This window comes from Carassius carassius, chromosome 19, assembly GCF_963082965.1.
Source record: "Carassius carassius chromosome 19, fCarCar2.1, whole genome shotgun sequence".
NCBI lineage: Eukaryota > Metazoa > Chordata > Actinopteri > Cypriniformes > Cyprinidae > Carassius > Carassius carassius.
This window is the reverse complement of record NC_081773.1, coordinates 30,537,742-30,551,591: the sequence shown is the minus strand read 5'-3', so window position 1 is coordinate 30,551,591 and position 13,850 is coordinate 30,537,742. Positions and strand designations below refer to the sequence as shown.

At 34.1% G+C, this 13,850-nt stretch overlaps 1 protein-coding gene across 1 annotated transcript; it reads left to right on the top strand.

Annotated features, from left to right (window-relative positions):
- Window positions 1–8,765: 8,765 nt before the first annotated feature.
- LOC132095540 (death-associated protein-like 1 homolog) lies at window positions 8,766–13,850 on the top strand. The gene is made up of 4 exons (XM_059500641.1): window positions 8,766–8,911; window positions 11,295–11,382; window positions 12,404–12,467; window positions 13,539–13,850. Exons 1-4 carry the CDS (start codon window positions 8,851–8,853, stop codon window positions 13,656–13,658), a joined length of 333 nt encoding a protein of 110 aa, XP_059356624.1. The 5' UTR covers window positions 8,766–8,850; the 3' UTR covers window positions 13,659–13,850.

Below are 13,850 nucleotides of genomic sequence, written 5' to 3'. Positions count from 1 at the left end.
TACATTTAAACTCAAAGCGGGTAAATATCTACATAAATATTGAATAGTTATTATTATTATTATTTCAAAATAGCTAATAATGTGAAATGACAGTTATTAAACATCTGTAATTGCTGGAGAAATGTGTGAAAAGCGCTTATCCAGACTGAAAACACTCTTGTCGTTTTTTACTTATTTAATATTTAGTGAAAGGCTGATCAGTTTGGTTGAAACTGACAATGGCACCAATAATCTTTAGGCTTTATTCAGTTTTTTTTTTTGTCACAAAAAAAAAGTCCAGTGATTGGTTTTTAAAGCAGCTGAAACACCTGATGTTATTTTATGCAATACTTTGCCTTCTTACTGATCTCGATCAACTAAGCATCTCCTCTGGAACATCTCAGTGATGGTCAGCTGATGAGGGTCCGGACAAACAGGGGAAAACTAAGAAGGCAAATTATTGCATTAAAATAAGTGTTCCGGTGCTTTAAAAACCAATCACTGGACTGAATAAAAAGCCTAAAAATGATTGATGCCATTGTCAGTTTCAACCAAACTGATCAGCCTTTCACAAAGTATTAAAAAAAAGAAAAAAATACTACTAGTATTTCAGGTGAATTAAATTCACAAGAAGATGTAAATGATCCATACAAGACATTTGACTAAAGAAATCACTGGCTGATTTACAGATGGACGCTTTTAGATCCAAACTGATGGAGACACTTTTTGTATCTATTCGCCAATTTAGTGTTTATCATTTTCATTTAGTCTTTAAGATGAAGTTCTAAAATGACTAAAACTAAATAAACTACAACCTAATGAAACTATATAGACATTAAAAGAAAAATCTAAACTAATAAAAATAAACAACACACAGACAAAAAAAACACTAGCCCTTAAACTAAAACTAAGATTAAAACAGAAAGAAAAAGAAAATTAGTATAGCAATTGCATCTAAGTTTAAGACTGATTGTTTAAATGAATCTGTCAGAGTCATTTGTTTGTGAATCAGATAACAGTGTTTTTAAATTACAGTAATGATGCTTCTCATGAAGGTTTTTGATATAAGCGTGTAACCTGACCTTGACCAGTCTTCCTCTTTGACAGATGATTGTACAGATTTCATACATTTTCCCAATCCCCTGAAATACAGAAGACAAACTTTAACGTTTATTTATTATTCCAGTTTAACGCCACTGATTTTGTGTGATTAATGTAATGTTTTTTGTTGTGGTTAATTCTTCTGTTATGGTTGTCTAACAGATCACTTAATCTTAAAACATGAGACAAAAAGCTATCCATCCATCCATCCATACACACACAGACAATTTAACACACACATATCCACATAAAGACTTAAAAAGTTAATTTTCCCTTCTACAAATTGGAATTCATAACGTCATGGCATTAAATGTTAAATCTACTTCAGTGTTTTTGCTTTATTTCCCAATTCAAATATTTAAAGATCCTTAAAGACCCATTTACTCGAGATGCTAAATTACTTTTTGTTAATTAAATGAGTTTATCTTTAAAACAAGAACAGATATCTGCCCATGGGATATAAAAACTGAGTTAAGTGAATTTTTGTGCCTTTTTTTAAACCTAAACTCAGTTCATTTTGATGCATTTCTCAGAAAACAAGACATCCAAGTCATTCTTGGATGTTAAATTGTTTTAGACATCTGAACTGTAAAACAAGACAAAAATACTGAGGAAGAACATTACCCTATGATCACACTCCAAAAAAGTTAAGTCATTTCCATATTCCAGCTATGTAAAAAGTGAGTTTGTAGTTGGATTTAAAAATGTTCAAGTGCTGGTAATGCAGTGTATTGTGTTCTCAATAGACATTTTGGGTTCCCTTCAGTTTATTCCTTCAATTTTCTTTAATTGGTCTTAAAAAGTCCTAAATTTACCTTCATAAAACTTGCAGAAACCCTGTTGTATTATGTAAATATAAAGTGCATCTAATTCCCATTTGAAAACATTTGTTCTAGACGGCGGAGGCACCTGACGCAGATGGGAAATGGTGAATCCTCTGCCTCGAATCTCCTCCAGGATCTCCTCTGATATGAGCAGAAACAAGCCAAATAAACAATGAGTTTCTTATTAATATTCGTACATTTTAATTTCATATACACTACATTTGTAAGTCAAATGTAGGTAAAACAGTAAGCCGTTCTGTTTGTCAGTAAGAATATCTAGCATTAAATTGACCATTTTTCCCTAAACAATTGATGAATTATTCTTTTAAAAATGGAAAATATATATATTTTTATCTCCTATTGGCATTGATTCATCTCTCAAATTGTAACCGGCATCATATTTGCATACTAAATTTGCCTGGTTCCTTACATGTTCATACGTAATACGAGGCACAAAATCACTTTCACAGACTTTTATATTAACCGTTCTCTCCTGGAGGAATGACTTGCTCAACTCAATCCGAGCAGCTGAGTCCTTAGCCATCTTCAACTATCGGATCAAACACATCCTTGGCAACTAACTAAAAAAATAAATAAGTTGAAGTGCTAAAACCGAAATAAAAATTAAGCTAAATAGAAATATATATATTAAAAAAACGATTAAAAATAACACTGAAAAAAAAAGTAAAGCCAAAGAAATATATATATATATATATTAAAAAAAATAATACAAATGGCTAAATCACTTAAAATTGCTAGAACTTAAAATGAAAACTAAAAATATACTAAAATAAACTTATAACATTGATATTTATATAAAATATAATATCATTAAAATATGAATAAATATTTTATTAATACAAATTAAAATAGCATATAACTAATGCTAGAATAAATGAAATATAAATAAAGCTAAATATAAATATATAAAAAAATTATATAATAAAAATGGAAAAACTAAACAAAAATGTGTAAACTGAAAAAAAAAATGCTTAAATTATTATATTTATATAAAATATTATATTTAATAACAAATTAACACTGAAATGGATGGTTGGGAATGATGTAGTGATTAATAAATCAGTCAGTCATATGTGGGTTGACTTAAAGTGTTACATTGTGGCTTTAGATCAATAGTTCATGAGTCAAGTTTGTCCAAACTCTGAACTGGCAGTCTGTGAGTTAGTTTAGTTTAAAGCACTCATTGAAAGCAGGAGTATCTGCCTGCGTGTGTAAACCTAATGTTGGCACATGCCTCTGTTTTCCCTGGCAGCGTCTGGACGGATGAGCGCCAGCGTCCTCTCCACATGCCCCTGTTCCGGCCCGGCCCGCTCCGAGCCCGAGTCCACCATCACCATCCTGAAGCTGGGGAAGAGAAACGCCAGCTCCCTGCTGACCTGCTCGCTGTCACTGCTGCCGTGTGGAGCGTTCAGAAGAGTCTCTGTCCCGTACTGAGCCCACAAGATGAAGAACGGAGAGGAGAGCAGGGAAGGATGGATGGAAGGGTGGAGAAGCAGAGAAAGAGTAGAGCAGATGGTCTCGCTGCTGGTTCTGGGCCGGGGCAGAGGGAGGGAGGGAGGGAGGGAGGGAGGGAGGCAGGAGTCCACACAGGATGTGTTTGTGCTATAACTGCTAGAGCTCAAATCTGTGAGTGCAACATGAAACGACAACACAACGCCCTCGTAACACTTTTAGATTATATTTAATTACAAAATTACATTACACACACCTCAGGGAATCACTGAGACTCTACGTTAGACCTACACAAAGAGGCCATGATGACACAACTACATTTTGAGAGTTTTTAGGAAGCTTTATTATAATATAATAATTTAATATATATTTTTTTATAATCATATCTTATTTAATAAACATTCAACTCTTTTCATATTATATATATTTTTTTATAAATTACATGTATTATTATGTATTTGTGTGTAAAACTAAAATGTAATTATAAAAAATCTAATTATTTTAGTAATAATTCTATACTGTAATAGTATATATATATATATATATATATATATATATATATATATATATATATATATATACAGTATATACACATTATTTATTAATATTTTAAATTAAATTCTATGTGTAAGTCTTTTAATAAAATGAAACATACTATTAAGTATACACTATTTATTAATATTTTATTTTATATTAGCTTTTGTTTTTATATTTGATAGTTTTTTATGTTTCTATTTAACTTTATTTTTATCTCGGTTTTAGTAATTTAAGTACTTTAGCTTAAATTTACTCTAGTTATTTTCAGATAGTTTTTATTTTATGTGATTTTGATTTGTGATTTGGATTTTTGAACGAAATCTTTCTTTATGCAAATGTCAGAGGTACTGCTTATGTTCATGTGTCTCTCCTACAGAAAGTCTCTATGCCTCTTTTCCTGGGAATGGTGTACCTCCTGGCCTCTTCCACATCCAGTGAAGCGATGAATTCCTGCCAGGTTGGGATGACGTCCTCACAGCCCCCGTCTTAGAAATGACCAGGACATGCGACGGGCCGCTCGATATACATTTAATGTGCTTCTGAAAGTAACGCTGAAGAACACACACAAGCACACACACACACACACACTTCACATGACACTACACACCATCAGCAGAAACATTCAAAAACGTGGTATTTTTAGACTTTTTCTTCATTTGACCTCTGCGGATTTGTGTTGATAGAAGTCTTGAGCTTCTGCTTCACTCAGCGTTCTCTTCTCATGGGCCAAAATCAAAAAACCTGCATCCTGAATCTAGAAACTAAATATGAAGAATTATAATATAAATATTCAGGAATAAAGGGTGTTCAGCTGTTTATCCATATGGCAAATATCATATGAATATAAGCAGCTTTAAGATGTAACAATGTAAGTTCTTCATCATTTTTTTTTACTTTCATATCGTTCCAAACGTGTAAATATTAACAGCATTAAGGTTTCAAATGACTGACTGTGAGAAATAATGAATAACCTTCATCTGTCACCTGGAGTGACATGAAAATCTAATCTAAAAATTCTAATCTTACTTCTTTTAAAATTCCATAACGATAAAGGATCATTATTTCTGATATTTATTTTAAACTTAATTTATTTTAAGAAATAAAGTCAGAAATATAAACTCCCCATTCTGACTTTTTCTCACAATTGCGAGTTAAGTCAGAATTGTGAGATATAAGATCGCAATTATGAGAACATATCATTCTTTTTTTATTCTCCTTAGAACTGGACTTTATAACTCGCCATTCTGACAAAAAAGGTCAGAATTGCACGTTTATATGATGCATTCCTGAGATGTAAACTCTCAATTGTGAGAAGAAAAAGTCAAAACCGCGAGTTATAAAGTCCAGTTCTAAGGAGAGAAAAAAAGACTGACATGTTCTCAGAATTGTTAGTTTACATCTCACAATTCTGACTTAACTTGCAATTGTTTATATCCTGCTTTTCTAACTTTATAACTCGCAAATGAGAGTTTATATAATGCAATTGTAGGAAAAAAGCCAGAATTGCGAGTCTGTTATCAGGCAATAATGAGATGTAAACTCATTTTTTGTATTCAGTAGCAGAATCGGGCTACCATACATCACTTCAGCTGGTTATTAGCATATTTTGGCTGCTACTTTAAGAGCTGCCGCTGCTGAACTTGATGCAAATCTCATACTGCTTTAAATGTGACTCATAAATAATAAATATTTGCACAGGTTTAAGGCAGCTGTTAATTGCTTTTTTTTATTTTTTTTATTAAGCCGTTTTCCATTGAAGCTTATTTCCACCACTGAATAAAAGTATAAATGAGGTAATTGCTATTTTTATCTAAGAAGTCTGACTTTTTTCTTACAATAGTGAGTTTACATCTCACAACTTTTTCTCTAAATTATGAATTCACATCTTGCAATTCTGTTTTTTTTCTCACCATGGAATAAAAAAAAATGAAACTTGATGACTTTTTTAATCTTACTACCATTAAATTTATTTACAATTATTTTAATTCTTATTAAACTCTGTTTCTTTAAAACAGTAATATAATTATATCGGCACACATTAATAGCTGTGCAACTGATACCTTAAGGATATATACATCTTTTACAATTTAAATGATATATATTCATAGTTTTATCACAGTAATGAGATTTAGGTAAAATTGTGTATTATGCTGAATAATGCAAACTATTTGAATGCAGTCATCTTTCTCTATGTGCAAAATATATTTTCTTCATTTGTTCATATTTTGGAGTGAAATTTTTCTTTGTTTCCTTAACAGGTTTTGCATCATGTACCCATAGTTATTTGCCTATTTTAACCTATTTTAACCACTTGCTCATCTTTTCTCTTCACAGTCCTCGTCGCCCAGCACCCGTTTGTCCAGCGTTTCACCTCCATCTGCTGGATGGTGCATGTATTGCAGGTTGTATTATTATTCTCAGTTTCAAATAATAACACCAACAAACACGTTGGTGTCACTTATAAATATGCACTATGATGATACTGAAAGCTAAATCCATGGCACTGATGTTTTTTGTTATGTAGCTATGTTATGTTGTGTAGAAACTGATATTGCTAAAGTTTGTGATGTTGGTGCTGGACTGGTTATGTTATGAAGAAGGCCTGCATTCATTCCTCCATCATAAAGCTGCTCCAGGGAACACATTCAGCTTCAACAACAGCAAACACTGCAGATTCCAGACATATTAAACAACAGATTCAAGATCTGTGACTCATATCCATCACATCTGGCAGGAAATAGTTCATCTGGTTAGAATATATAAAGAAAATAAGAGACATATTAAACACAGTATCAGGTTACATTTCACCCAAAAATCAAATAAAAACATTAGGCTATATTTTGCAGGAAGAAAATTGATTTGCAATTTGTTTATTTTAAAGCATGTTTAAGAACCTCTACATTATTTTCATGTCATTTAAGTACATTTCACCCTTTAGATCTACGTATTGTTGTCTCCTCACTGGTTTCCAGCCTAAATTCTGCCATTATGTATTTCAATTGCTTATAAAGTGTCCGTCCATTTGGATTACACAATTCAAACGTAAACTAATAAAGTTGTCAGTAATGAAACCAGTCAGATTTCTGCACTCAAAAATTAGTTTATACTTAAATATTGACATAGTTTATGATTATTAATTATTATTAAATCTATTTAATTTGATCATATTTTCAAAATGCATTTATCCAAATGGCTTAGAATCAGCATAAATCTGTTCATTGTGAAAACAATAAGGCTACAATTCACTTCTAAAGTATGAACGTGGTCGAAATATGACCAAATATATAAATCTGGTTGTTGTATATTTAAAACACAATCGGTTTATTAGTTCTAATACAGACATCTGATCTGTTTAATTTATGTGTGACTGACAAATATGCATCATATCCAATAACCTAGTATATTAAAGGTCTTTAATGCAAATGGACAGATGAGGTTCAAATTCAAAACTTAAAAAAACTGACATAAAACTCATAGTTAAAAAACAACAATAGCCTAATAAAACGCAATAATGAAAATGACAAAATTAATAGCACAACTAAATTCAAACACAAAAGAAAAACTAAAACAAAACTATAATTGTATCTCAGTCATACTAGAATAACAGCAATATCCAATGTGCTCATAAGCAGCAGATAGTGATTAGAAGTATTATTCCACAAGAGGCTGTGTGGTACAGTTATTTTACCACTCTGTTCCTCTGAAAACGTCATGAACGGTTGTAAATAAATCTGTTTTATAAAGCAAGATATGCTGCACCTCCTCTGACTGACACTGCTCATAATAAAGCTGATGGTGCTTGTTTGTGGAGTTTATCTCTGAGCACTTCATGCTCAAACTTGCCTCTGCCCTCAGGAGATAACACTTCTTCCCATCCTTACAGTTTCTTCAATAGGCACAGATTTGACCACTAAAAGTGCTGTGTCATGTGTTAAAAAATGCATGACATGGAATAAAAATCTGACTGCTTGGCCTTGATGTTTGGGGGAAAAAAGTTGGATACAACTCTGATTACACAAAGAATTATTTTCATGCACTGGTCAATTTTGAGATTTGGATATATTTCGCTTCCATAATGTCTTCTTTCAGACTAGTGTAAAGAAATCAGAAATACTCATTTAGGTGCTTATTTGTGTTGCACTTCATCCATTTGTGTAGATTTCAATTAATGCATATCTTAAAGGCTGTTTTTCCACCCCTCATCTTTAGCAGCACTTACATACGCCAAATTTTCCTTAGTTTCCTTAGGGATTTTCCTTAGTTGTCAGTTATAATCATCAAAATGAAAAGAAATAAACATTTGAAATATATCAGTCTGTGTGTAATGAATTCATATAATATGCAAGTTTCACTTTTTTAATGGAATTAGTGAAATAAATCAACTTTTTGATGATATTATAATTATATGACCAGCACCTGTGTTCTGAAAGTTTTTGTGTGAGAGAACATAGAGAGCTTCTCCTCCTGTCCATACGGTAATTTCTCTACTGTGCGACAGAGAGTCGCTGGTAATGACGCAATCGTTAGCCTATTTTTTTTTTTTACAAAAACTGCTTCTACGGGACCATAAGTAAGATACAAGGTAATGGAGTCTTTTATACATTTTCGTTTTCTTTATAAATAATTAATGGACAAATGGAGTCTTTAAACGCCTCAGATGTAAAGTTATTCACTGTCAAAGTGACGCCAAAATGAATGGGAGTCAATGGAATGCTAACAGCAGGTGGGGGTCCGCTAGCCAATGGCGGCGCCCAGGGGTGCTTCAAAAAAGTATGAAACCCTGCCCCCCTGATTGACATGAGAAAGATTCTCACAGCGACTGCCTCGCGCTGTTCCACGCCATCGCGTTCTAAGTGACGTCAGTGAGGTTGGGGCGTATAAAAGCGCAGGAGTGGGCGGGCTGAGTGACAGAGTGTTTTTGTGAGAGAAGTTAAAGATGGTGCAACTTTCTAAAACTGGAGCGAGAGACATGCTCAAAGCTGGTCATCCGCCCGCAGGTTTGGACTCTTAGTTACTTATCGAACTATTAAAGTCGTTTAATAATCTTGTTTTGTTTGCGCTGGTTTAATAGGTAGCCTTTTTATTTTATAGGTAACTTTTTTTATTTATTTATTTATTTGCTGCAGCGGTTCAGTTGTATTTATCGTAATGTATGTTATGTTTTATTAATTGATCATTAAGTGTTGATCGTTGCACTATGGTCGTTACTGTGCGTGTGCATGTGTAGTTCAGCCAGTGTTTTTGCAGTGAGAGGAGAATAAACATCAGCCCTTGTTTTCTTACTAAAGTTAGGTGCCACAGGATGTGAGTTCAGAAAACTTTACTTTCAGTTTCTGCTTCTGTAGGGGCTTAACTTGGTTTACCTTCAGCAAACTTTCCTGAGTGTCCCATCAAAACACACAACTACTTTCAAGCTCCGTCAGTCAGTTGCCTGTTTAGAAAGCGTTCAAATTATCAGGATTTTTGATCATTTAAAAACTTAATGCAGTTGTTTAGAGTCATAAAAAAATACACCTGTTCAAAGCGTTTTAAGAGATTTTTTTTTTGGTTAATATTTTAGTGGATCTTGTGCATAAACACGTTTTAATTTAAAGGTATAGTTCAACCAAAGATAAAAAAATCATGTATTCACCCTTGAGTTGTTCGACACTTTAATTATTTTTTTGGGCATAAAAGATGTTTTTAAGAATGTGGTTAACTAAACAGTGGCTGGCAGACTTCCATAGCATGGAAAAAAAATCCAATGACAGTGGAGACCAGAAACCGTTCTACAAAATAGCATTTTTTTGTTCCGAACAAAGCTCATACAGGTTTGAAGCAACTCAAGTAAACAGTGACTTTTGTACAGACTCCCCATTAAAGCCAGAATAAACATCGTGATGTTTGAGTATGACGTTATATCTTTAAAGGTCAAAGGTGATCACCTGTGCTCTGTTTAACACAAACAACCTCTGTTATGAAAAACGATGCGGTTTAGTCACATGACCGTTTCACACAATGTTCTGGGCTCTTTAAATCTTTACAAGCGCAAACACTGAACACTCCCCTTATTCTGCTGCACTGCCTTCACGATCTTCATCAGACTGATGTGACCGCTTTATTGCATGGAAGCATATGGGTAGCAATATTCAATTTGGAATGTAATATGCAATGTGTAAAATGACAATGCATTTCTGTATTTACATTAACATTTTCCAATACATTTGTGCAACATTTGGTGCAAAATGAAAATTAAATTACATAATTTTCATTTGCCATTTCAAACACTAGTTTTAATATGTAAAATGAATACTAACTTTAACGCTTTATAAGTTGCAAAATTAAAATGAAAGTATATTACAGAAATGATTAGATATGTGTAACATGTTCAAGCAAAAACTGTGGCAAAATTATCATTTAAATGCTATTTTTCTTAACTGCATTAACACTCACAGTCAAGACCCTTACGATTGCATTTTCATTCAGTGTCCCGCAATGAATGTAGCAAAATTCAATGTGCACAATGAAAATGCATTCCGAGCCGATCAAGTCTCCGCCCCCTCCCGCCATGTCAATCACTGCGTGAACAAGGCGGGGCTTGCAGAAGGTCAAGAGAATCAATACTTAAGAAGAGGATTCAAGTGAGAGAACATAGACAAGATAGTTGTTCAGTGTACTTTTTGATCATTTCGGTTTATGGCTTCAATATTTCATTCGCACCTTTGGGCGGAGCTGAAACGCTGCTTTCATCTGATTGGTCGAATCGCTCCACCTTCAGCTCGGTCTTTTTAGTCAGTGCGAGTGAAGCACTGTAATGTCTGAAACCACATTCAGACATTAGTGTCTGGCAAATGAAAATTAAGTAATTTAATTTTCATTTTGCACCAAACGTAGCACAAATGTATTGGTAAATGTAAATTCAGAAATGCATTGCCATTTTACATATTGCATTGTCCTTTTGCATATTACATTCCAAATTGAATATTGCTACCCATATGCTTCCATATTATTGAGCATGCTTTTACACGCTCCTCACCCCTCAGGCCTCAACAGACCTGCCAAATATTCAGAACAACAGGCCCAGTGAACCAAGATGATGATAGTGGACATCTACAGGGCTCCAGTTATAACGCTCACAAACTGGATTAGGTTTGTGTGAATGGACTCGTGAAGATAAAAAACAATCGACCCTTTGCTACTCGGAATATCCTATATAGGAGTGAATTGGTTAAAATTAGTGCAGAGTTGTAGGAAAAAGTGCATACATTGGCTAGAATGAAGTGTTTCACTGCAAAGCATTATGAAGAATGGAACTAATATGAATACGTTTTCTAATACGTTCACATTTCTGTAACATTTTCCAAAGGTTTTATACTGAAAATATGTGAACTTGTGCTTTAGTGAAAGCTGGAGGGAAGAGAGTGGTGAAGAAGAGTGCTGATGATAATGCCAATGTGGAGAAGGAGCCCAAGAAGGTGGATAAAGCCAGGTAGCGTATCTTCTGACCCATCACATGACACGCATGGTGTAGATGCTAAACTCGGTCTTTCATATCCTGCAGGTTACTTTGAATTGAATTCAGATGGTTTTTAAATGCCTCTTTCCTTCTCGTTCAAGCTCTCTGCCAGCTTGCTCAATCTTGAAAGAATATTTTTCATAGAAGGTCTGCTGCCTTGAGATGGAATGCAGTGGTTTACTTAAACTGCTGACGCTAACATTCAGATCACGGAGTTGTGATGGCCTTTTCTTTTAAATATTGTGTTCTAGTCTGCAAAATATCAAAAGTGATTTAAGTGCAAAGTTTTTAATTTTGTAAGAGATGTTAGTATTACTGCATATCTTTAATTTAATATCTAAAAAGTAATGATGCAGAAACATGTTGCTAAAAATGCTTCATTGCTTTGCATGAACTCAGTGAATCGTGCCGTTGCATACTGGAAATGATGCGTGTGTGTAATATATATACATGCATACATACACACACACACACACACACACACACGTGTGTGTATATAAATAATCCCTTTTCATTCTAGATTTCACCAAACCAAGTGTTACAGGCAAAAGTTGATTTTTTTTTTGTCTGTGCTTTTTATTTATTTACATTTTTTTTTTTTTTTTTTTTTTTTTTTTTTAAACCATGGTTGTTTTAGAGTTACAGCAGAAATCTAGTGATGAAAGCGAAGTGTTGCTGAAGATGCTTTGGATCTTGAAATCCACCATGAAATAAATGAACCATTCAGTTGCCTGTTTTTTTTTTTTTTTTTTTTTTTTTTAATTTAGCATTTTAGTCCACAACAAAATAAATATATTTTAAATTAAATGATGCATTTGTTCATTTCTCAAAGTGGGTTTAGTCTTACTGCAGGTATCTAAACAAGTGATGAAAGTGTCATCACTTGTTTAGAAAGTGTCATCACTTCAAAGTGATGAAGCGGAAACATGTTCTTCAGCACTTTGCAAGAAATCAGTGAATCATGCAGCGTTTCATATTTATCTTTGTTGTGCAGGTCCCTGCCGACTCCTTCCAGAATGCAGCACCTGAGTCTGCTGCTGGCTGGTCCACTTGAGAAGGTTTGTTGCATCAAAAGAAGAAATTAATTGCTATGAATCTTCCTTCGCAAATAATGCAGTGCATTGCCATTTGGATTCTGCTTCAGAAGGCAGGGAGTGTTTAATGTAAAGTGATTTTATGGCAGCAGGTGTAATATCCAGACAAATGCAGCAGCTTCTGTAGTTTGTAGCTGCTTCACAGCTGCTGTGCTTGTGTTGCAGTTCTTCTCTCCTCTGCTATTTTTAATTGGAGTGAGAGTGGAAAATGGGACCTGGATCATTAATTCGGTTGAGTTTAGTCCAACTAGGATTATTTTCAGAGCTCATCAACCCACTGCAGTGATCTGTGTGTGTCTGGATTTCACCTGCAAGTGTCAGACTCTAAACCAGCGCCAATCAACTAGTGCTACAAAAGTGACCGCTACGGAGTTTTTTTTGTGTTTTTTTTTTTTTTTAACCGTTTTACATTTTTATTTTATTTAAAATCTGTTTATAATTGAATATTTTTAATTGTATATGTATTTCATTTTACTTTATTCAAATTTATTTAACTGCAGACTTGTTTGACTTATTTCCATTTTATTATTTGAATTGTATTTATTTAAATGGCTTGTTGTTTGTTTTTGTTAATTTTTATTTAAAAGCTTGTGTTTTATCACAAAATTAGTCACTAAAGCTTGCATGGTGTTATCAAACATTTGGAGATTGATTCGAATCATTTGATGGTAAATGGTAAAATGGACTGCATTTATATAGCGCTTTCAACAGACCACATGGCCATCCAAAGCGCTTTACAATTTTGCCTCACATTCACCCATTCACACTCACATTCACACACCGACTGCGGTGTCTGCCATTCAAGGCGCCATCCAGCTCGTCGGGAGCAGCTGGGGTTAGGTGTCTTGCTCAAGGACACCTCGACACTTGGTCAGGTGGAGCCGGGGATTGAACCACCAACCTTCCGGTTTGTAGACAACCTACATGAACCACTGAGCCACTGCCGCCTGATTTGATTACCGGTAGTCCCATATTAAAGATGTATGTCTTGTATATTTATTAATTTTAATTGCGTGTTGTATTTATCTCTTGCAGCTGAGTCATGATTTCCCAGAGACTCCAGTTTCTGTGCGCCACAGCAGAGTCCGACCGAGCGTGGAGAAACCTCACGTCCCTCGCCTCTCCATCTGCATTCAACAGCCACGCAAATTTTGAGCCAAAATGGCTTTCACTGCTGAGCTTCTGACAACATGACATGCGAAAGACAACCAGGATGTTTTTGTAGGTGAATCATGGATGTAACAAAGTTACTGTAATGTGACCTGATCATCTTGTTTGTATCTTTTAGAGCTTCAAAGGTTTTTCTTCATGAATGGTTGTGTGGAAGATTCATTAACCCAGTGTGAA